General features: G+C 37.0%; 1 protein-coding gene across 2 annotated transcripts in view; it reads right to left on the bottom strand.

Annotated features, from left to right (window-relative positions):
* Window positions 1-10,730: 10,730 nt before the first annotated feature.
* Window positions 10,731-25,616, bottom strand: part of NLN (neurolysin) — a 34,185-nt gene continuing 19,299 nt past the window's right edge. For both annotated transcript variants that reach the window (XM_072359641.1, XM_072359643.1), the window contains exons 5-13: window positions 24,716-24,818; window positions 23,671-23,831; window positions 22,164-22,299; window positions 19,628-19,994; window positions 18,135-18,336; window positions 16,458-16,644; window positions 14,971-15,099; window positions 14,315-14,451; window positions 10,731-11,236 (exon numbers count right to left, since the gene is read on the bottom strand). In XM_072359641.1, the coding sequence (XP_072215742.1) occupies window positions 11,102-11,236; window positions 14,315-14,451; window positions 14,971-15,099; window positions 16,458-16,644; window positions 18,135-18,336; window positions 19,628-19,994; window positions 22,164-22,299; window positions 23,671-23,831; window positions 24,716-24,818 (1,557 nt within the window). In that variant the 3' untranslated portion in view covers window positions 10,731-11,101. The remainder of the gene's footprint in view (window positions 11,237-14,314; window positions 14,452-14,970; window positions 15,100-16,457; window positions 16,645-18,134; window positions 18,337-19,627; window positions 19,995-22,163; window positions 22,300-23,670; window positions 23,832-24,715; window positions 24,819-25,616) is intronic.

Below are 25,616 nucleotides of genomic sequence, written 5' to 3'. Positions count from 1 at the left end.
GACCAAAATGTAAATGATAAAAAAGACATCAGATGAAGGAGATGCTGTAAAACAAAACATAAAACAAAAAGCTCTTTCTGTTCAAATCCGGAACTTCAATTAAAAACATGCCAACATTACAAATGCTAAAACATTTCAATCAGTACCAGCTCTTAATTATCTTAACAGGAAACTCTTTCTCCATCTATTTTTATAAATCATAATCATACACTTAGAAATGACTCTCTACATGCAGTAAATTATAGGTTGGGCTCATAGACCTGCCTGCAATTTAGGCGTCCCAATGCTTCCTTTTATAATAACCAGTTTTTAACTGCTTTTAAATTTGCCAGATTATAACAGTTTGGCCTGAAAATCTCCATGTTGAACATATACCACGGGCTGCTTTTGGGGAAGAAAACTTCACCTAAATTCTTCTGTCTGTTTAAAATATATGTAATAACTTGACCCGGTTTTGTATTTCAGTAATTGAAAACATTTGGCACCTGTGCTGTAGGGCACAGATTTAATATTTGGCAGATAATTTTTGTTTTGAAATATCCTTTTTGTTATCCCTAAGAAAATACACCTACTGATCCAGATGATATACCTACAAGAACACGCAGTCCAGTACCATTTCTGACAATTCAGAACAATTTAGTAACAGCCTACTTTAACATTCCTTAGACCCCTTGAAATGCCAAATCTCCCACAACCCCTACAGCGGCCTCAACTGCAAATGAAACATTCACTCCCAGGCAGGGCTCCCCCAGGCCACAGCCGCAGGGCATGAGCTGGGCAGTCCGTAATAGCAGCTGGAAACTGACTCAGGCTGCAGCGAGATGGAGCAGCAGGACTGCAGCAGAACGGTCCCTCCTGCCTCAGTGACCGACCCCAGCAAGAGATAAGGTGCTGGGAGGGAGGGAGTCTGACACCGAGGGAACAAACTGAGGGCGCAGACTGAGCAACTTTTCTATATTTTAGACTGTAAAGATAAATCGGTGTAGTAGAAAAGATTATCTACATAGTATTTCATTATTTTCTTTATGTTTTTAATGGACTGTGCACACACAATTAAAAACTGAATGTACTTTGAGCCCTGGAACTCAATCGTTGTGTCCCTGTGAGATGTGTTTGGACCAGGTGTTATTTCTCTCCAAGTCAGGGACTTTTTTTCCCTCAGAAGTGACATTCTATCAGAGGTAACTGCATCAGCACCTAAACTCTGTCAGACTTCGGCATTAACTTCTCTTCTGCTCAGCAGAAAGGCCGCCAGCAATCCTCACCTATCAGATTCTTCGCTGTAAGAAAACTAAGTGCCAAAAGCAATGAATTACAAGGCTCAGAAATCAAGGCTCTTTAATCAGCAAAGCATTTGCACAACTCATGCTCCAGTCAGGGGTGGGCTGGAGATCGGGCAGGGGTGTGTTGAGCGAAGCAGAGGGTGTGCAAAGTAAATAATTCTCTTCACAGAAATTTGTCTTGGGCCTTTTCAGTCACCAGAACTGTATCATTAGTCAACAAAAAATCTGACATACCTCTTCGATGTGCACCTTCTCCAGGTATGATTTTTTATATATATTTAAAGGGATACTGTTATCTGTTTTAGAAACTGCTTTAAAAAAGTAACGGTCAGTAAGAGAAGGATACAAATCTTTAGATACATCAGGCAAAACAAAACAGAACAACCCAAGAGACCTTGATTTTACAGCTCTCTAAACAACTTCTGCTGCTTTGCACTCCCCCCACATCAGCTTTACTTAAATAACCAACTTTAGGCTCTGCCTTTCGATGTGTTTCAAAATGCTGTTAATAAATGCAAGCTACACATAGATGAGTTACGCACTGCACTCAAGGAAAAGTTGTGAAGTTTCTTTATTTGTGCCCTATTTTTCTGCCAGAAGAATGAACAAAGTGCTTACCAACTAAAAGTACATTTCAAGGTGGAAGTAGCTACAATGAAGAGGCCTCAGAGAAGCAGGCCTGCTAACAAAGTAGAAGGCATTCCCAGCGCTGAGGAGAAGGCGCTAGGAAAACTTTGTATTTGCATTTTAAGAAGATTCAGGTGACAATCTGATTGAAAGCGAATAAAGAAATGTTACTTGAATCTATTCTCTATTCTGAAGGCTATTATAGATGTATTAACAATGTCTCAATAGAATCATACATTATTCAAAGATGTGTTGTTGCTTACTGAGGTATCAGCTTGCAAGTCACATACTGAAAGTTTTCAGACAGGGGAGGAACCATCCCGGAGTTCTTACTGCTACACTTCCTTTCGCAGTAAAATGATGCAGCTCCATTAAATCTGTGTAAGAAAAATAATTGTTATTTTATTTGACAGCATATTGATTTTTATTTGTGTCTCTGGCTTGCAGCAGTATTTTACAAATAAAATTAGTATTTTGGTTTTAACATTTTAATTCATAAATATTTAAATAATAATCAAATTAACTATATTTATTAATAATATTTATTGATAACTAAACACCTTTTATTTCCATAGACATATTACGGATTTCTGTGGCAAATCCACGTACAGTGGCACAAGAATTCATATCCGTGCAGCTTGCAAAACAATGTACGAAGTGCAGAGCATAGCTCATGGTGACCAAAGACCTGTATCGCACAAGCAGAATTCCCATTCTCCAAGTCCAGGTAAGCACTTCGGAGAGTCCTGAATTGCTTTTTCTTTTGGAGTGACCACCAAAGCAAAAAAAGACTGAAATCACCCAGCTACTCTTTTATTTTAGGACGAGGAGACCCTCTTGTCTTTGAACATCAGCTAAAAATGGCAGCCTTTCTACTGCAGAATTAACCTGCCTCTTGGATCCCTGCTAGTTATCTTCAAATGTGAAGGTGCTGGCAAAAATAATAACGTGATACAGCATTTCTCACCATTCCAGCCGGGGCGATTGTTCTTATTCAAGAATTTACAACACTCAGACCCTGGCCTTGGCCTTTGACTTACTTTCACAGGACTCAGGTCAGACTCTCCACCTAATACTGATTTTTTTTTGCCTTGAAACCAATGGATGAGTTACAACATATGTGCACCTATCAAGGAAAAAGCCCACGAGATGCAGAGTTCCGTGACTAAACTGACTGAATTCTTTTATGGTATGTAAGCAAATCTTTGCCAGTAATGAATGTGTCATTTCCTGTGATGCTGGATCATCTCCTGGAATTCATCACCCAATTCTTGGTATTTTCGCAGCTGATGAATAGTTTTTAGATTCTGTACGTAGTTTTCACACACTTCTATGGGAACAACCACCTCAGAAACATGACATCCCTTCATCACAGAAAGCATACTTTGTATACCACATTTATGTTTTACCTAAGCAGAAGTATCATGACCCTCAGGTATTCTGAGAATAGCATTAACCCACTGCATTCCAACCTGACATCACATTCTCTCTGACAAACCCACTTAGGAAGCCTCTTTCTCTCTTTGTCTTTGTAGCAGACATGTTCCCAGGCATAGCTCTGCTCACAGCTTAACACACTGCATAGCAAATGGTACAACAAGAGCGATAAAATTAAATCAATCTGTGATTTAAGCAATTTCAATCAGAATTTGCAGACTTGTGTCATCCCTAGGGGATGACTGAGATGAAAGCCAGACACTTTAGATTTCAGTGATGTATTAATGAGCACTCTGTAATAGAAACAGAAAAAAACACAAAGGTGATATAGCTTTTCAGTACCATCATAGATCAGAACTTCCTCCTGCAAGGTAAGGAGTACCGTCTGATGTTTCCAGTAGATTAAATGTGCACACAGAAAGCAACCTGGAGGAAAACAAAAACACAATCCAGCACACAAACACAAACCAGTGTGCCCAGTGGGCCAAGCACAGCACCATTTTGGTCTGCATCAGAAACTGTGCACCCAGCAGACCTAGGGAAGGGATCACACCTCCGTACTCAGTCTGGTAAGATCATACCTTGAGTACTGCGGTCAGGTATGGGTCCCTTACTGCTAGGATATGGAGTTGCTCAGAGCATTCAGAGAAGGGCAACAAAGCTAGAGAAGGAGCCAGAGAACAAAATACCTGAGGAGCAGCTGAGAGGATTGGGGTCATTTAGAAGAGGAGGCTCAGGAGAGACTTCGTCTCTCTACAGCTACCTGAAAGGAGGTTGGAGCAAGGACAGTGCTTTTTTCTTTTCTGAGGTGATAAGTGATAAGCAATGGGCTCAGGTTGCACCGTGGGAGGTTTCAATTTGATAGCAGGAATTAAAAAAGGGTGGTTACGCATTTGAACAGTCTGCCTGGAGAAGTGCTGGAATCACCACCTCTGAAGGTATTTATGAGATCTGTGGACATGGCACCAAGAGATGTGATTAGTGGTAGACTTGGTAAGGTTAGGTGATAGTTGGACTTGACAATTTTTAGTCTTTTCCAGCCTAAATGATTCTATGATATAGAAGACAATGATTTACAGGTGAACGAGAAGAACTTAAGGTATGCAATTTGCCTATATTCAGATTCACAATTGCTCATTAAGTTCAGCCTTAAGAAACGGTGGAGGGATTTACAGCTGGGCTTACCCAGGCTTTGCCATGCCTGATCAAAAGCATGCAACAAACCTTTCTTGGTGAGGTAGAATTTATGGAATCAGATTATTTTGAAGGGGAAAAGGACAACAAAATCAATATGATTTATTCTTTTTTTCACCTGCCATTCCACTTCACTGTTACTCGGAGTGAAGCCTAATACCTCATGTTTGGGGAAAGTGTAACTTGTAGAAGAACAGTACTTGTCTAGATGCAAAGACATTAAGAACTGACAACTCTACCCATCTTCTGGGCAGGTTTGTTTTTTCCCTATTGCTTTGTTTCCTTCACCACTAAAAGCGCAATTATTTTCTCTTTCAAAAACAGCCTCTGCTTCTAGCCAACATTCTCCTACAGAACTGAAGAACCTTTTAGTATATGATGTCAATACCTAGGCTATGATTAAGTCTTCACAGAATCTTCTTTTTGCTGAGCAGAAAACTAAAGCTTTTAAAAGCATCACTTTGAAAGTTTCTTCCACCTCTCAGGTATGTTCTGTGGCTCTTTTTCCTCAAACAGGTTCATCCGGTACTGTAGCAGATAGCTAGAAGTATATGCCTTAGAGGAGTATTAATAGACACTTTCTTCTAAACTGCTCTGATCTTCACCTTGTACTTGGCAGGGTCTTCTTAAAAGAGAGAATGGCTCTATGTATTTAAATGCAGTCCATGGGTATGTCTTGCAAGACTGGAACTTCTTGTATTTTATTTTGGAAATACACAAAAGCCACAGCCTCTAAAACATCCTGGGTAAAAAGTTTCAGAGCTGAAATCTATTCTATATGCAAAATAATCTGTGTTCATTTGGAATAAAAAATCCTACTACCTTCACTTGAAAATGTCATCAGGAAAACTGAATTCCAAAATACATCCATTTTACTCTTGCCATATACATTAATAGAATCATTAATCTGCTGTGAAGCAACACACTTGAAGTCATCCATCATGAGACTGCCTGTTATAGTCTCTTATCAATAAAGACTGAACTGTCTGACAACTATAAACAGTTTCTACATACTTGCAGAAGTCAGTACTTCCTAGGATACAGCTTTGCTGAACTGTACAAGAAAGACAGCTGTTGGAGAGGGTCCAGAGGAGCACCTCAAGGATGGTCAGGGGGCTGGAGCACCTGCATTCTGAGGACAGGCTGAGGGAGTTGGGCTTGTTCAGCCTGGAGAAAAGAGGGCTGTGGGGTGACCTCATTGCAGCCTTTCAGTACCTGAAGGGAACCTATAAACAGGAGGGGAGTAAACTCTTTGAAAGGGCTGATAATACCAGGACAAGGGGAAATGGATTTAAGTTGAAAGAGGGAAGATTTAGGTTAGAGGTAAGGGGGAAGTTCTTTACTAGGAGAGTGGTTAGGTCCTGGAACAGGCTGCCCAGGGAGGCTGTGGATGCCCCGTCCCTGGAGGTGTTCAAGGCCAGGTTGGATGGGGCCCTGGGCAACCTGATCTAGTAAAGGCGTATGTTTGGTGGCCCTGCCAGGTAGGGGGGTTGGAGCTTCATGATCCTTGAGGTCCCTTCCAATCTGGGTCATTCTGTGATTCTGTGATCTGTGATTCTGTGAAAGCTTTAACCCTTATTTCTAGTTACTATTTTGCCCATACTACATAAATTTTTAGGATGAACATACAAAGTTTTCAGTTAGTAGAATTACTTTTGGATTACTTGCAAATTTTATCATCAGTGTTTTTATACTGCTTCCAGATCTTTAAGCATTGAATGTTGACCTAGGTGATGAACTGAGACGGCTGTAGAACATTTCTGGCACTGGCCAGTGGTAATTCTGTTCCAAGAACCACACTGTGAAAACAGATAGATAGTTCTTAAACCATTGTGCTCTTTGACGCCAAGCTGCCTCATTCCAAATGAAAATACATAGCACTAAGTCAAGTAACCCTTACCTAAATCCTCCCCACAATCACTTTAATCAGCCTTGTAAAGAGTGTGACTTGTTTTTTGTAATACTACTTACACTCTATTAATTACACTCATGGTTTAATTCTCATCATCAAAACTGCATTGATTCTGATTGTTTTGCTGAAGAGATTTCAGGCCGTGTGACCAACAGTCACATATTTGCTCTTTTTGAACGCTGTAATTCATTAGCACTGTTCAGGTATGATACCATTACGTGTGATATTCCAAAACAAACAGCACTGGGAAAAATCTGTCCCCGTCAATTCTTGTAGTCCATAGAGAGCAAGTTGTTCAATCCTACTCATTCAAAGATTTTTGTTCATAGTAATTGTTGCTTAATATATTCCTGACTTAATAATGGACTGGAAAATACCTGACCTTGTTTGATACGATTATGTCATGTTGCTTCATTCTAAATGCAAAAGACAAACAGTAACTAAAAATCATAGTCTCGCGCCACAAGCAAAATTAGCAGTTCCATCTACTAAAGGCCAATAATACAATCAGGATTTATTAGTTCTTAACATATGCTACATCTTATTGGCTTTACAGTTATTTTTTCTGGATAGTCTGTTTTCTTTAACATTTTAACACTTTAAAATTTCTCATTGTACAGCTGTTTCCTACTCCAGTTTCCCACTTCATTTTTCTTTTAATTTTTCATTACTGGTTTTGCTGGTGAGCAGATTGGTTCTTTGTCAGAGGTTTTCTCTTTTTAAGTTGTGAATATTTGTGGCCAATTACCTTTTAAAGATGTACTACTTCTCATTCACAGTTTTAATTCCAGTTGATTTTTTTCTCTAGCCCACTTAACAGTGATATATTTAGCCCCTTTAATCCATCAGGAGTATAACTCAAGCAAGTATTGGTCGTGTCTCTTCTTTGTTAATCAATACTGAACAAAATTAGGGCATGATTATTGGTTTCTAGGCAACCACTAACTTGCAGTTTATTTAATTAATTCATCTTTATCTATCCTAGTTAGTTATACATCTGAGGATATATAATGTATTTTTATATCATGATATAAGAATTCCAGCATAGGCCCCCACAACCCAAACTTCCTCTGTACAGCATCACATTTTTTCCTTTCTCCAGGGGAAACTATCATTTATATTATTTTCAAGAACAAAATACTGGTGAAACTAAAAAAAACAGCTCCAGATATCAGGAAGAAGGACGAGCATTTAAGCAACAAGCTGATGCAAAACCACAAGTTCTTCAGCATGCAAATAAAAACACAATAAATTTATTGAGAGACTAACGTTAGTATGTTTTGTTTCTAAGTCATTAAAAAAATGCAAGGCAAAACCTTATGTTATCTGGCATGCAAATAAAAACATAACAGATTTATTCAGAGACAAATATTAACACGTTTTCTTTCTAAATCACTTTCTACAAATTGTTAGCCTTTTATAAGTCATTACGCATTAAGCTACTACCTTTTTCATGATATCTTCACAACATTCTCCCCAACTATTCTACAACTACTGCCCAAACACCCCGTTTAAACTTAATTCTTCAACCTACTATTTTCCTTTGATGTGCTACCACATAATTTCTTGATGTCTAGTCTTTCTCAGCTCTCTCAGGACTTGATTCAGTCCTCAATACCCCCTGACACGCAATTCTAACTGGTATATCTCTAGCTGCCAGCTCTGTCTGTATCACTCCTAACTCAAACAGCTCTTCACTTCTAGAAAACCCCTTTAAGAGTTTCCATCTGTTTCCACCACCACTACCAAAGGCAGTCATTACTGATCATAAAGAGGATGCTTTTATATTAATAACATACAGCACAGAGCTCTTTGGATGGGCAAACTAGAGAAGTACAGGCTTCAGCATGTCTCTAGAAACATGGACTCTGTATTTTCATGCTCTTCTAAGTCAGCAACATAAGCAACAACCAGCATAGCTCACAAAGCAACATTAAACCTTTTCTACAGATCCTTTTCATATGGCCTGCAAACAATTCAGACAGCCTGCATGCTGGATTCATATCAGACGTCTGCCAGCAGGGATGGCTGAGGCCACCACTTAACCATCATGTGGCCTATTTGCATGGCCAACTCATTCTGTATTTCGCAATAAGGCAGCAAAATGGGAAAGCCATTACCTGGTAGCCACTTAGTGAGTGCTTAAATCAATTCTCTTCCATGTCTCTCATCTTACTCTTACTGTTCGTTTAAAGCTCCTGTAGCAAGGCCAAAGTCTTATTTGAATTGATTAGGAAGAAAAAGAAATTCTAAGTACAGAGACGTTCTAAAAAGATGCATTACTAACTTGAAAGTGCAGCTGCTTTTTAGACTAAGATTTCAAGTTACTTTATTATTATTTTACAGTGAATACCTGAATTTGGGGTGGAATTAGCAAAGGCTTTTAACATTCTGAAATTGAATTCAGTGGAAGCATAGGTCTAGCAACTATGACACAGGTTGTTTTTTGCCAGATACTGATGTCCTGGCATGTTTGAACACAGGTAACTGTTTCTGTGCAGTGCTAAGGCAATTAACCCATGTATCTAAAATAGAAGATTGTGATCATACTACCTGCTTTCTTCAGGGATTTTATGTCACATGCTTGGAATAGTGTTAGAATAAACAGTTTCACATCCAGAAAACGTTTCATGCCTACAATGGAGAGGTGCAGAACCAGAAAAGTGGTCTTTATCCAGGTTATCTTTTCCATTCCAAGATCAATTCTTTACAGCTTCAGTTTGATTCAGAAGGCTTTCAAAGGGCAAAAAAAATGGCAGCTTACTTTAGTACATTATCACTTCAAGATGATTCCAAGCCATTTTAGAACATTACACATTTTTTTCTTGAGAGCTTTAGCCATAAGATGATCTTAATTGCAACCTGATGGAGGCTTTTGGAGATGGCTTCTACAAAACAAAACTGCAGAAAACAGTCAGATACAGATCACAGTTATTTGTCTTTGTGGGCCACTAATTGGTTTTAGATTTTCTTCTTCCTACACACCTGGATAGCCAGCTGGTATCCATACAGTCCTGTACATATTTTCATTTACATGTAAGAGCAGACTTTTTACTGCACTACAGTAAATAACTTTGCTACAGTACAGTTACTATGTACTTTGATACACACATACTCCGAAGAACAGGAAAATAAACAAGTCAAATGATCACCATCAACATCAGCACCGTCCCAAATTTAACTTTTAAATGTTATCATCACATATTTTTTTTTGCTTTTAACTACTGCATTTGCATCTATCTACCCTGATAGGAGTCTGCCTTTTTTTGCAGAGAAAGGTCTCCCTCATGTGGAAGTCTGCCTGGCAGCTGCAAAAGGAACACAGCATTTCATGTCTTAATCAAACTCCTGTTACTTAGGTTTGTAACAGGCCACTAAACATATTTTTAGAATATTTTAGTTCATTGGAAGGTGAATGGAAAAATACCTTTCGTAGGTTAGGATCATAAAAATTTTAAAAAGCTTATTCAAAATGAAAGCAAAATGCTCAACAAATACCATCAGAATGTAATGGAAACTAATCAAATAGAAGATAATCTTAAATTCACCAGCTTTCTTAGCTGTCCTTTATACATGTTCTACTGAATACTGTTCAAGAGGTTCTAATATATGCTATTTTTATGTATCGATTGCAGATGACCTTGCAGAACTCAGGTCTAAAACTGTAATTAATTACAAGCATTGGAACTGACTTAATTTTTCACATAGTCTGATGGTGATAGGACAAGGGTGAATGGAGAGATTTAGATTAGATGTTAGAGGGAAATTCTTTACTCAGAGGGATATGAGGTGCTGATACGGGCTGCCCAGGTGTAGTGGAACTCCAGGCCTGAAGCAATGGGTGAGCTACGAGGGTACGCGAGTGCCTGCAGTGGCAGGGGGGCCTGAAGCCACTTGACTTCCATGCAATCTGAGTCCAGAAAACTGAGGCCTGAATTTTGATCAACAACAGAAAAAAGGAGGTGGGAAGAATAAGGGAAACTTACAAATGTTGCATTTTGATTTGTTGTTCCTCTGTGAAGGTGAGAAGAGTAGCTCAAATGATGGAGTTTTGTTGTGTGTTTTTTTGTTTATAAATAATACAAGAATTTAGCATGCATCAAAACAAAACATAGAAGTATCACAAATATTTATCTGTGCTGTAAAGCTGTTTTGTCCAGGTTCTCTTTCTTGTAATTTGTCACTAGAAAACTAGATGATGAAAACTTGATTAATTCAAAGAGTTCACTCCACCAAGAACACTTGTGAGCCATCAGTACAATAAAAAGATACAGAATATAAATGAATGATTCTTTTATTGCTGGTAACGTCCCTTTTTATCCCCAGTTTTAAGATTCATTTGCAAGACAGTTTAAGTGCATCTATCAAAAGAGAAGCAAGGCATCATATCCCCACAGTGATCAGAACCATAACAATTCAGAAAAGAAGTTACCACCCAAGTTTCTCAATTTCTGCACATCTCCGATTTTTTTTTTCCCTGATGTTTGCATTTTGTAATCCTGTGCAATTTAAAAATCACATTTTTATTTTTAAAAAAATCATGAAAAGTGCCCCAACTTCTCTAAAATGATACACAGTTAAAATATGAAACACGTTGACATTTCCAGCTCATTCCATACATACATGTCGCTACAAAGGAACCATAGTTTCACTGAACACACAGTCCCTTACTCAGTAGGAAAGCTCTCTGGCTTGGTTTACGCTCCAAGAAATTTTGAAGCATATCCATCCCATCCAAGGATCCTCCAGGTTTCAAAATAAGATTTCTGTATTTCATCCCGGCCTGATAAAAGGAAAAGTAGAACATTAGTATTTCTGACCTTGGAAGCTGCCACTTTTACGTACCTGTCACGTCTAATTATCTAGGTTTTTAAATTCATCTCCTCTCTTTCCAGATTTTCTTAGTACCATAACAAAATATGCCACAAATATAACCTAAATCTGCTGGAAGAGTTCAAGACAGGAGAAACTGAACCTATTAGCTTGCAAATCTTTTTTTTTTTTTCCTGTGGTTTTGCATTATTTTGGGATATACAATCAGATAAACTTGCCCAAGTTAAGGAAGTCATTCTGCAAGCCACAACATGGCCAATAGGCAGGCAAACAGAACCTAAACATCCATTCTCCCTTAACTGATGATTTCTCTTTCTTCCATATCTATTATGAAGAATGACAGAACAGAGATCAACAGAAATACCAGTGACGAATAATATGGCACACAGAAGCAATTTATATGCATAACTATTTAACATGTACACAGACACACATGATTTCCCAATTAAAGTATCCTAAAATAGTGGAAACTTAACCCACTTTGTATTTTCAGCAAGAATAACACTAATGCAGGAAAAACAAAATGAGCTTCTTAGACTATATTAAATGAAGACATTCTTAAAAGGAAAACATATATAAAATAATGTATCTGGAGAATTCAGGGCCTCAGAGACATATCTATGAATGAGAAAATCTTTTTTCACATAGAAGTCCTAGATGCTTTTAGTATTAAATTAAAAAACACTCTTCCCTTCAGTCACTGTAGATAAACATATATACTTCCCTCACACGGCAAAGCTACAAGATAGAACTACACTGCTCCATGATCACTACTGCGAAATCAAGCTTATGTATTTTTAACTGATGGGCTTCTCATGACTTCATTGCATTGAAAGAGCAGGTGGAAAGAGCCAAATGAATAACACAGTCTATCACTGAAGAAGGACTGCTTGTATTTTGCAATTTGTGTTAGTTTCCTGAATGTTAATAGAAAAACAAAATTAAAAAATTTGTTCCTCTTGATTTAAAAGTGTTACTAGTGCAAATGTGACTTTTTGCTGCTGCGTTTCCAATCAGCAGATTACTCAGTTCTTGAGTGACCAGAAATAATTTCAGATAACGTGCATGAACTTAGGGGTTTGGCAATTAACACTGTTAACATTTGCTGAATAACTGCTACAGATAGAGATGCTTAAATGAGTTTCAATAACGGTTGCTCAAAACAGGAAGAGAAGTCTTATTCTAACAGGAAAAGGTAAGCCAAATTTCTAAAAGCCCTTGTCATAATACTGTAACTGACTTCCTTTCCTGCTGTTGTGAAAAGAAGTCTAGATGTAGATATATGGAATATGAATAACTGCAAACATCTCACTAGTATCCAGCATCTTTCTGTAATAGATAATTTTCCCACCCTGCAGAACTCTGTTACACTGAAATAGAATGCAAGCACAAAAAACAAGCTAAAAGAGAACCGACTTGAGAGGACAGTACTACTGTGAAGAGGGAAAGCAAATCTCCTGCAGAAGTTCCCCCTGAGGTTATGTGAACATCCAAACAAAGTATGTTTGCACACATGAGAGAGCGAGCAAGGCACACACGTGCCCATGCATGTGGATACACATACAGAAATAACCATTTCTATTCTGTCTTCTTAGCTGGAACAGGAAGCTTCACTTTAAAAGAAGCACTAGTCGCCTCTCAGCTGCAAATATCCTCTTGGTCCTTGTGTAACTGAACTTGTCTCAAAGTGCCTCATTCAGAGACTGAGAAAGAAAACAAAAAGCTATGCACACGCAAAGAAAAAAAAAAAAAAAGAAAAAAAAGGAATAAACTGCACTTTCATCCCTAGGACACAGTAAAGGTCACAGAGCAATTCTGGTAAACTATGGCTCAGGGTTCTGACTGCACAATCACTCAAAACAGTTCTGAAGGCCAGAACTAGTGGTAACAGAAAAAAGGTCTGTGATCACCCTGCAGGAGCATGCGCTGTGCAAAAAGGGAAGAGGCAGGAAAATCAAAAGACCATTCCCATGACAGAGCCGTTGCATCTCCAGTTAGAATTCCAATGCTATAATTGTTGAGAAATTAAAAACTTGTCCAAATTGGTAGGACTACTAATTACAACACTAACTGTTCCTCCCTCTTTCCTGATGGAGGCAAAAGAGGCTGAAGAATTACACAACAGAAAAAAGCCCAGTAAATCTAAAATCCATCAACGACTTGAACTTCAAAACTCAGGTAGGAGAAAAAGTAAGTAAGAAAAAAATTAAATGATAGTGTGCTGTGAAAACAAAAACAAAATAAACTGAATTTGCCAAATACCACACATAAAAAATACCACACATTTGAGGCACTATTCATGGAAATACAGCAATATCATCATCAAGCTTCCATAATGGAAGGATACTCATTTACTCTTTCAATGGAAAAGTATGTAATTTTCTGTTTAAAGCTAAAGAGGAAAGTGACTCTATATAATAATTATAATAAAATCCACATCTTATGAGGAGCGGCTGAGGGAGCTGGGATTGTTTAGCCTGGAGAAGAGGAGGCCCAGGGGTGACCTCAGTGCACTCTACAACTTCCTGAAGGGAGGCTGTGATGAGGAGGTGCTTGGCCTCTTCTCCCAGGCAACAAACAGGACCTGAGGAAATGGCTGCAAGTTGTACCAGAGGAGATTTAGATCAGACATAAGGAAAAACTTTTTCTCTCAGAGAGTGGTCAGACACTGGAATGGCTGCCCAGGGAGGTGGTGGAGTCGCCATCCCTGGCAGTGTTAATGAGAAATCTGGATGAGGATGAGGAGCTGTGAGATCTGGTTTGGTGCTTGTGGTAGCAATGGCAATGGGAGAATGGTTGGACTTGATGATCTTGTAGGTCCTTTACAACCTTGTGATTCTGCAATTCTATGAAAATTTCAAGATAATTTTCAAAAAAACTTATTTACACACTGCTTTTTTTTTCAGTTGATCTGAACTTGACAAGAAGTGTACTTAAGATGTTATTTCTATGGATAATAATTGCAATAGATGTGGCTTCAGACATAAAGCACAACAGGAATCTTCAAAAGAAAGCATTTGTTACCTACCTTTGGATTCATTATGCCCTCTTGCTTAAAGCAGCTATAAAAGATGTCCATGGAAAACACTTCACTCCAGAGGTATCCATAGTACTGTCCATCATAACCACCTGCCAGATGCCCAAAAGTAGCTGGCATGTTTGTTCCTTAAAAATTGGATTCACATTAATTAATTTAAATCAAATACAGTCCTGCCTTTTACGTATGAAAAATACAAAATACGAAGAAATTAATACGAAATTTGTATGAGATAATTCGAAGCTGCTTACATAACAGGTCTGAGTACATCTCTAAAAGTATCAGACATATTTTGGTGACTACAAAAGAAAAATTCAGTTTTGGTCTACTTGCACTTTTGATGCAGATGTGACGGAACATTTAATGTGATATTGACATTCACCTCACTCCAAAATATAACTTACAAAAGTACAGCTTTTGATGCTTCCATCTTCATTCAGGAGAGATCTCTAAGGTTATTCCAGTATTCAAAATAATTACTTCAGCTCCATAAATTAGATTATTTTACAAACAACTACAAACAACTACTTTGCTTTTTTTATAAGTCAAACATTATTGGGATAGGAAAGCATATTTAAATAAGACATTTGGGCATACAGAGGAAGGCATGTTTAAATAAGGCATTTGGGCACACTGCACCGATATACCTGGGGTTGCAGGAACTCCTAGGATCTCCATACAGTATTTGGCATATTCATCTCCTGGGTCAACAGATGGCTTTGTATGGAGCGCCTGGTCAACCTTGCTCAAAACAATCTGGCGGAGGGTTAAAAGACCTGATGGAATAAGAGCATTCAGTTAACTAACACCAAAGGAGCTGGAGTTTCTTTAGCAACTTTCATTCAAAGATCTAAACAAGCATTTTTAGAATTTTAATTACAAAAAGACTTTGAGTTATGTCATTTCTATCCAAACATGTCAGCTAAGAAGAGAGAAGAAAACGTATTGAGGAATATTTTTCAATCACAATTATAAGGTCCATATGTTCAAGCATTACTTTTCTCACGAATCAAAGACTAATAAAAGTGGGTACTTTAAAAATAAATATCAGTATTTAAAATTGTGTCCTCAGCTGTCATCAGTTCTAGATATGATCTCATTCAGGGCTTGCACAGTGCATGTAACGTTGTGTGCTAGGCAGTGTCAAAGAATAGCAAGAACAGCTGCTGCTTTAGGCTCTGCTATTTTGAAGAAGCTATGAGATGCGTACCTCTATTCTACATACAATGTTTATGCAGTTGCAGCACCTGTACAAGCTGGAAGGATGGGCACTCCTTGCTCAGAATAGGGAAGAAGTATGAAATAAACAGCAGTGATTTAATGACATAAATTGCACGATAAATGATGGTTTGGGAGAAGCTCTGATTACAAGGACAGTGGTAAGAGGGATAGAATAACAATGAGATGATGGGCAATAACATCGGATTAGTCTTGCTAATCTTGAGATAGAGACAAGGTTGAGACAGCATAACTGTGACCTTGATTTGGGAACACAGAGTACCTACTGAAGTGGAGAACACGGAGTTACGATTCTGGATTCAGAAGTTAAGAGGCTGTTTGAGCAATGAAAGGCTGCAACACTTCTTGTATCATGTATGTAAACACACTTAGTAAACTTGCGAGCAACTTTCATTTATGTCAAATAACATGTGCAAATGAAATGTATTATATACATGCAGAAGATTTGATACTTCTCTACTAATAATGCACAGTGTCTGCCTGGGGCTACTGGAAAAAACTGGAAAAACAAGACTGTCTCACCCAGCATTAAATAAATGGAGCTGCTGCAGTAAAAAAGTTAACACTGGGGAAATTGTAGACGTATATTAGTCCTTTGGATAAGGCTGGAAAACCAGAGTTGCTCCTGTTCTTGCATGCAGTGGTATAGGTCAGAACAGACTTTATTAGTGGTTGTAATCAAATCAAGCAAATAAACTCAGGAATTATTAAGGCAATGAACTGAACTTTCTGGTTTAAAGTGCTCACTTAATAGCACTGACAGAGATAGTGCACATGAAGAAGAAAAGTAATGGGCTTGTTATGTTTTACAGAGGGTATTTTCTCAAAAGTTTCCAACCAAATTTTTAAACATTATTCATTTTTTACACATACACTGTGTGAGAGAAACAGGTACCTGTATTAGCCAGTCTAGAGGCAGCTAATTTCTCAAGGAGAGCATCTGCAACATGGCTTTCATCCTTGTAATGTCTTGACATTTGCTGCAGTGGTTCTTTTTCCCACACCCAGTTCTCAAACATTTGTGAAGGTACCTCTACAAAGTCTGTTTCCACATTAGTTCCACTAAACCTGGCAAAATCAGTCTAAAAAGAAAAGCCATCGTATTAAATCAAAATAGAAACCAAGATTTCTAGAAGAAAACAAAATTTCAGATATTGGAATTTCAGTGTTTCAATTAAAATAAGATCCTTAACTTCAAAGAAAGAAGGACAAATATACAAGTACATGTATTAGGCAACTGAAAAGCAACAAAACAGATGATGTAGAAGTTGCTTACTCCATTCTCTGACAGTGATTCTCTACATCAATTTTTTTAGCACCTTCTTTTCACCTCTCAGGTTATAACCACAACACAAATATTCCCATGCTTTCTTATGACAATGACAAGATTAGTCAGTTGTTATAAAATTGTGTTATACTGGCTTAGAGTAAAAAAAATAAACTCAATAATACACTTGTAAAATTGTTTATTGTATTGCAGTCTAACACACTCGTTCACAGATTTTACATGACCAATTTATGCTATCAAGGTTTTCTCTCATGACTGTCTTCATTTGTAAAGCATATAGTTAACATGCTGCACAATTTTTGGGTCAGTAATACATGGCCTGAAATAAATGAACCCTAGCAGCTTCAGCCATGAAAGGTTCCCCAAACTGACTCTCATTCACTGACAGAAGGGCCTTCACTTTGAAAGCCAAGCACACTGGAGATTTTTCTCTTATTTCATTACACTTAACCACTGATTACCAAAAAAAAAATCATGTGTAATATTAGGGCACACACTGAACTGATGGCTATGTCACATGCGTGTCAGAAGAACTGGAGAAAAAAAGATTATTTGCTTTTATTTACACCCATTGATAACTCACATCTAAGGTTGTAACAGGCTAGCCCTTCTTCCTACAGTTGCAGTAGACACAAAGATAAGTGGAGAGCCATCAAATACGAATAAACTAGTGATAGAAGCAGATAGAATAAAAGGCAAGGAGGAATGCAGGAGTTTGTTGCCCATTCTCATTTACTCAAACATAACTGTACTGCACTATTAAAAAAAAGAAAAAATACTGGTTCAGGTACTTGATTACTTGTCCCCCCCCTAACATCATAAAAAGATCCTGTCGCTGCCCTGATATTTCACACGCCAGCCGACTCCCAGCACATTACTGCCCTCCAAACGCTGACCTTTACCAGCTGCTCACAGACTCCCACTCAGCCAGATCCCCCTATATATTTTTTAACCATCAAGTTTTAACATGCTCAAAAAAAGAAATCAGCAAATGAAACAAGTTACGGCTTTGCACATGAAAATCCCAGAGCACAGGATGCAAGTTCCATAACAAGCAGAGAGCTTATCTTATGCCTAGACAGAAAACAACCCTGTTTATTCAGACCTTCCCATTCCTTTCCAGAGTCTTGTTACCAGTGAGTCAACATTTGACGAGGCCAAGATGACCTCCCCATCTCCCACATACATATGCTTTGCTAAAATCATAAAATTGCCAAAATAAACTTACCTATTGCTTTGAGGCTACGAAAAATGCATGAAAACTGGAACTGAAACACCACTAACCTGTGCACATATCTGATGCATTACATGACCAAACTCGTGGAAGTATGTCTTTACTTCATCATGTCGCAGCAGTGATGGACGATCTGATCCTGGCTTTGTGAAATTGGTTACCAGAGCAGCTACAGACATCATTCTACTGCCATCAGAGAGAAGACAGCCAGGCTGGAGACCAAAGCATGCTGCATGCCCATACTTTCCCTCTCTGTACAAGAAAACATTTCAGAAATTATCTTAAAATCACAATCCTGCTCACCAGAATATTCAAGAACAAAGACAAGAGCTGGTGTCTCTTTAAAGTTTTAAATGAAGAAATTATGTCTATTCATTAGGATGACCATACAAATTTATTATGTCTTCTATGAGTCACTAGGCTTAAGATTCTGCTTAAGAACAGAAGGTTCTATTTTAAGATTCACAGCAGCATTGACAAGAATTTGATTTTTACTCAAATTATATATACTTCAGATGCCAATTCTATTTTAAACTACTCATAAACACTAACAAAGAGGACTATGTTCTATTCTCTGAAGCAGTAACTTTCCTTTCATTACAGGAGACAAAAGAACACAGTTTAAAGAATCTGCAGTGTGATCCAAGTTTAAGAAAGAATGATTTTGAAACTTTTGCCCTGGATACAAGACAGTGGGGTAGTAAAGGCAGAAAGGTCTTACTAACAGAGGTCTTTAGAAATTCACATTGCATTCAGAAAGAATAGACAAATAGTAAAGTAGAAAATCTGTGCCTACTTTTAAAGCAAAGAAATATATACTACTGTATTCAGTAATTTTCTTTATCCAGAGAAGTCTTCAATAAATTTATACTTTTACAAAATGCATAAACATATCAATAACTAAAAAATAAATTAAAAAACATCAAGAAACAGACATAGCTGAAATAGCTGAGAATTAATTTTGTCAAATCAGTCAACTCTCTTAACCTCTAATGAACAGAGATCCTACTGCAAATAGCAAAAGAGTAATGCAAATTAACCTAGAAATATACTTCAAGGTGTGCTCAACAGGAATCTTGTCTGGGTCTTGATCTATTTGACACCTCCTTTAGCAGTTAAGAGAACTGGCTACACAACAGGCATACAAAGTTTAAAGAGGAAATGGGAGAGATGATAAATGGTGAGCAGAGAGGAATACGACTGATCTCAACAGTTAAAACATAGAGAAGGCAAACATGGTATTTCAGTTAGAAAGGAGAAAAGAGAAATGGTGGATAAGTGACTAGTCAGCAATACTACACAAAATGTACAAAGTTTTAGTGCTTTGAAAAGTAAATATGTTAGTAATGAAGAAAAAAGGGGAAAAAAAAGACAAAGTAAACTATCTGACAGCAGCCCAAAAGGACAATCTAATGAAAACAGCAATAGTCTCACCAGTGGAATAAATATTTACTTCCCAATGGATTTAATTTCACCCACACAAGTAACCCACCAAACCAAGTTCCATTATAAACATATATGTAAAATGCTAAGTAATAATTACCGAGGGTAAAGGTCCAAATAGAACTGCCCTAATGTTTCTCCCGTTGAACTGTCCTTTACTGTATAAAGAGTAACACTGTCATGCCAAACATGAGCACTTTCTACTTGCTCAAATACAAGTCCAAGCAGCTTCTGGTAAATATTCAATAAGCCTTCTGTAACAGCCTCAATTGGGAAGTATTCCTTCAGCTTCTCTTGATCTATGGAGTACTTCAGCTCTTCTGTTTTGTTCATATAATAATGAAGATCCCACGCATTGATCCTTCCATCGTAATCACAGTTTCTCTCTTGGCACTCCTTTTTCTTCAGATCTAGAATGAATTCTCTTTCCTTCTCAACCAACGGCTTTAGCTTCTTACTCAAATCATCTGAAACAAATACTGCCTTTAAATCAGCTTGTTCCTTATTATAACGTATATTCTTATAACACACAATCACATTTATGTAACATAACTTTAAGCACATGTCCCAAGTATACTTGAATTTCCTTTTTGCTGATGAACAGAAAGCAAATTGCTTTCTTGTCTTAAAGAGTTTTAATACAGACATGCTGTAAACAATGTACAAATCCAGAGGGGCTTAGACATACTGTGAAGAGTTTTGGTAAATTTAGACTTATTCAAAGACATCGAAAAATGGAGAGTAACACTTGACAGACAAAACAGTACTTGACACATGTGCTTGAAGCTTCGTATTTTACCCCAGCTAACCTCAGTTCTTTCAGTGTGCTTCCACAGAAGCAGCCAAATGCTACCACTCTTAGTCACTGGAAGTGCAACAAGGGATTCCAAGACTTTTTTTTGAGATCATTTAAAATCAGATTCTGATCTATTTCTAGCTATAGTTCTTATTAAACAGCAATAAACCAAAAGCTCTTGGCTAGATGATAACTATCTGCTCTTCTACCACAGCCACTGTTTATTAAACTTATTGACCCCAGCTTTTTCCAGTATAGCTTTTCTTGGACAAGGAAGGATTATAGCACAATGAAAGCAATACACTGAGTACAGAATGCTTAAGTTTACTGAAACTCCCTTGAAGTACATGCTATGTTTGCTATGTTTATTATATTCTGAATACTTCTAAACTACCAGACATTTTTCTATAGGATTTGAGGTTAATGGTCTGTCATGGCATACATAGGGTAAAACTTAAGTACTGACAATCCTGTTCTGGTATGACTATAAGGCACTATATACTTGTACATGACTGATAAATACCAATGGTTGGCAGCCCAAAATACACTAAATTCAGAATATGTCACAGGGCAAAACAGTAGATTTTCCTCTGAGCCACAAGGTCAACTTATGAACATTGAATTAAAGCTTGAATATATAGGAACAAAACATAACAAACTATATTGCCATGCTTGTGGCTGAAGATCGATCAAAATTACTGAATTAAAGCTGACAATTTGATGGAAGTTCTCCCTCTACCAAAATTACCACAAAATATTTTTGAATAGAAAAACATATATCATCTTGTAAAAAGCTGAAGTCACCACAATAACCGCGACATTTTGAGGTACATCAGCTTCAAAACAAATTAAAAAACCCACACAGTATAATGTAATCCTACATAGAATTACAAAAATACACCAGATAGAAAAGTGTTCAAGATATCATAAATGTATTGTAATACTTGGGCAATTTTAACAATTACAAATCAAAACAAATGGTAAGTTAATTTATAAATACACATATAATTGGTATTGCCACAGCATAACGTGAGAAATGAGAAAGAATTAAAGGTAAAAGAAGAGATGCATTTGAATCTCCTTATTGCCATGTAAATAAACACACAAACAAAAAAACCAAAACACTATCACCAAACAACTTATTGCTGTATAAAGTAGTTTTGGGGGTTTTGATTTTATGCTATACCTAAATATTCAATCTTCTTCACTAAAATGTATAAAAATGCCCTGAAATCAACAGGATGGCTGTACAAATCTGCACTGCTGTCAAAGTATCTCAGTTTTCAGATCAAATTCCATTGGAGAGCTTTTGTCTTCAGAGGAGTCAAGTCATTGCTGATTTAATGTATTTTAGACAGTTTGTTGAACTATCATCATCACACCCTCAGATCTTTAATTATACTCATTGCTGTCGAATCAATGCACAGAAAGAAACACTTCAGACTACACGGGCACAAAAAATTGCAGCTAATGCAAAGGGAATGAAAAGCTGCAACTGTGATGCAGCCTTTTGAACTGGGAGAATACACTTCAGTGGCACCAGTAATTCTGGTTCCAAATTAAGATAACTGCATTTTGCAGCAGAGAATGGTAACAGCTTTTCTATATTGGCTGCCATAAAGCAGTTACTTTCTGATTTTTATCTTATACTTCCCTACCATGGAGCAATATGTACGGCTATGATATAAAGAAAAAAAAAAAAGTGACCAGAGGCACTAGAGTTCTTTTTCCACCTAAATTTGATAGATACTATTGCCAAGCATGTGTTTCAATGTTTCTTTACTGAGAAGCCATGCTGCCACAGCAAATGCAAGAAGATCATTTATAAATTAAAACAAACCTAAGAAGGTTGTTACGTTATCTGTGCTCTTTGCAGTGTTTACCTCCAGAACAAAGTTGGCATGTGTATTATAACCAAGCAGCTCTGCTACTTTTGCCCTTAGTGGAAGCAACTGCTGAAGAATTTTGGTGTTCTCCTGAAAAAGAAAGCAGGCAAGTCTGTGAAGTGAAACCAGGAAATCCACATTACCAAAAAATTACATGAATAATATCTGTAATCATAACAGATAGGAAACATATATAAGACACTTTAACACATAAATATAAAAAAACATAAGCTTAGCTAGATTTTTGTAATTTTTCAAAGCACTTGATCATAAGTAGCTAGACATCTAGTTTTCTAGTCAATCCAAGCCACTACACTCCCCACTATAATTAATCTATTCCAATTAATCAAAAGATATACCATTTGTTTTAAGGGTAACAAATCCCTGACTGCTGCAAAATTTTGCTTATTTTCTTTATCGACCACTTAGATGTAAAAGATGACAGGAACAGGGCTGACAAAATCCTTAATTGCTTGTTAGTGGTTGGGACAGGCTGCAAAGCTATTGTGCTAACATTCAAAGCTTATTTGCTTGTTTGTCCATGTTCTGACAACAGCAGCCAGAAAGGGATCTGAAACACAAAAGCCCCCGACCCTGACCTAGATATTGTAGAAGATTCCTGGGAAGTTAAAAACATAATTGTGTTAATCGGATTTCTAAAAAACAAGACTTCTCAGGGAAACAAAAAATAAAAAAATCAAGGTACGTATAACGTACCAAGTTTGAAGTTGCCCCCCTAGCTACAACAGCATACCCCTTTAAGTGTCCTGACTTCCAACTGTTGGTGTCATTTTATCTTATCTTGTGTTCACAGCACTTCAAATACAAAAGCTCAGATCTGATGTTGTTCTCTAATGAATGGCTGATACAATTGCCTGTTGAAAGACACTTCTAACTTTTCTAGCCTTTTCATTATTTTTGTACCTATTTAGGTTTCTCTCATCAGCATCAAACAAATTACTTGTGAAATCCTCTCTTCTTTCAGTAACGTACGTTTCCAGAGATGTATTTAATTAAATAAATCTTTTTTAAAAATTTAGGGTTTTTTTTAACACATAATTAAAGACTTCCTCAAGATGCGGTGTATTAGTTTTACATTTAATTGCATTTCATAATTAAAACACATTCAAATAATCTCTGCCATTCTGAAGAATCTGAAGGTCTGGAGAAGCTATATTCTGACAGCACCATCTGTGAAGTTAGTGCAAGCAAGTGACCACAGAACTCTGTAGAGAAAGTCATCATTGTCTCAAAATGCCACATATTTCAACAGCACCCACTGACATTTTAAGATACATACATACACACACATGTGAAGCAAGGAAATGTTGAAGATCATACTAACAGGTTTTAATTTTACAGTACTAGACAATACATAGAGTTCAAATGTAACATCTGAATGTCTAGCTTTACACTTCAACCCTGTTTTTACCCTGTAAAAAAAGGCAATATACAACTCACCTCCTTGCATCTTGTGTTAAAGGCAGATTCCATTTTCCTCCTGGTTTCTGAAATGCAGCACTTCTTCATAACAGGAAAATAGTGAGGATATTTTAATGTTATTTTATATTTGTCCTCCTCAGTCTTCTCTAAACTCTTAATAAAGTCATCGGGCAAGCCTTCTACAGAACACAATTTAATAAAGAATGTTTACCAGAATTATCTACTCACCTCTTTTTTTTATTGCATTATTGCATTTGTTTTGCTGCTACCTAATTTGATATCAGGAGTTTAAACAGAAATAGAATTCTTCTGTCTGTTCATGCTATTAATGCTACTATTTCCTAATACTAGCTATGCCAAGCAACATAACTTTTTAAATGCTTTACTGGAGAGCAAAAGAGAAAAAAATGTAAAAATATCAGATGAAAATAAATCATGACATGAGAAAGTATCTTGCATTATAGTTTATGCTGTGCTCTCCAGAAATGCATCTCTAAGTCTTCTGTTATGTGAAATGGGTTCAGGTTATATACAAGCAGGAAATTCTTTACTCAGAGGGTGGAGATGAACTGGAACATGTTGCCCATAGAAGGTGTGGATGCCCGATGGATCTGGTGGCAACCCTGCTCATAGCAGTTGAAAGAGGATGAGTGTTAAAGTCCTTTCCAATCCAAGCCTTCTATGATTCTATGACTTCTAGATCGATTTAAATGATCAGTGGCTTAAACATCTTGCATGACAGAGAAGCTATTCAGATAGTTGTAAAGAACATAACACACTCTGGATATATCTCCTGATATTGGAGAACTGAGAAAAGAAGCAAAGATGAATAATGTTATAGAAATGAAAATGTAGGACAGATATCCCAACTTTATGCAAGCACAGGTCCACAAAGGAATTTTAAACATCTGCAAATTGTAATTCTAAACTTTCTTTGGGTAAGAATTAAGAATGGAATACAGCTGGAATTTCATTTTATCTAGCCATCATTCAGTGAGCCAATAAAAGAATACCTGCAATACTTGAAGGCAAAGGAAGGGAAAAATGCAAGCATAGTACTCACCAAGTTCTTCTTTGGAAAATACAAGAAACATATTTTCCTCATTCAGGTTTTTGTTGAAGTCTATACACAGCTCACTTAATTTTTTCTTCATCGTCATTATTTCCTATATTGGGTACAAAATAAAATTAGTAGGGAAAAAAATCAACTGGCAATTACTATTACTGAATACTGCCACTGGGTAATAATACATTGCAGCAATACATCTCTCTTGCCCCTGAGCAATTTTTTACCTTTCTTTTGTCTCGAGTAATCTAGCTGCCAATGAACCTGAGGCTGAGACCAGTGCTCCAACAATTTCAAATGTGTTCTCAACTGAGACTGGGACTGTGAGTGCAAATAAGTTCTCTGACAGCACCACATGCTAACATCCAATTACTTTATATAACTTCAAATTCTAAGTATAAAAATGTTCTCTGAAATCTCGAAGTATCGAACAAGTAAAAATGGAAGCAACCTGTTAAAAAACACTTTTTTTGAACCAGAATACCTACAGAAAGGAGAATACCCACACAAGATAAAAGCATTCCAAACCCACTTTAAAATCCTCTTGTCTGAAATATTTTCTAATGTATTTATAGCATGACTGCCCCTTACTGGCAAGTTCACATGAACACTGTAATCACTAGTAATAAAAATACCAAACAGAAATGAAATTTGGCATTGTTAGAAAGTATTATTAGTAGAAATTTTACTTAAATACAGTCCAACTATTATCTACTTGCAGAGTATTTAAAAATCTCATTACTGAAGGATTGTTTGCTATTTAGGTAATGCAAATACACATGAAACATTCTTGCTGACTTAAGTATGTGCATAAAGAATGATTATTTTCAGAAAAGACAGAAGTCTATTTGAGAAGCGTGAATCTTGATCGCTACACGACATCAGTTCAGAATTTAAA

Source organism: Excalfactoria chinensis, chromosome Z (assembly GCF_039878825.1).
Source record: "Excalfactoria chinensis isolate bCotChi1 chromosome Z, bCotChi1.hap2, whole genome shotgun sequence".
Lineage (NCBI taxonomy): Eukaryota > Metazoa > Chordata > Aves > Galliformes > Phasianidae > Excalfactoria > Excalfactoria chinensis.
Note: the sequence above shows the minus strand (reverse complement) of the source record. Positions and strands in the feature narration are given on the sequence as shown.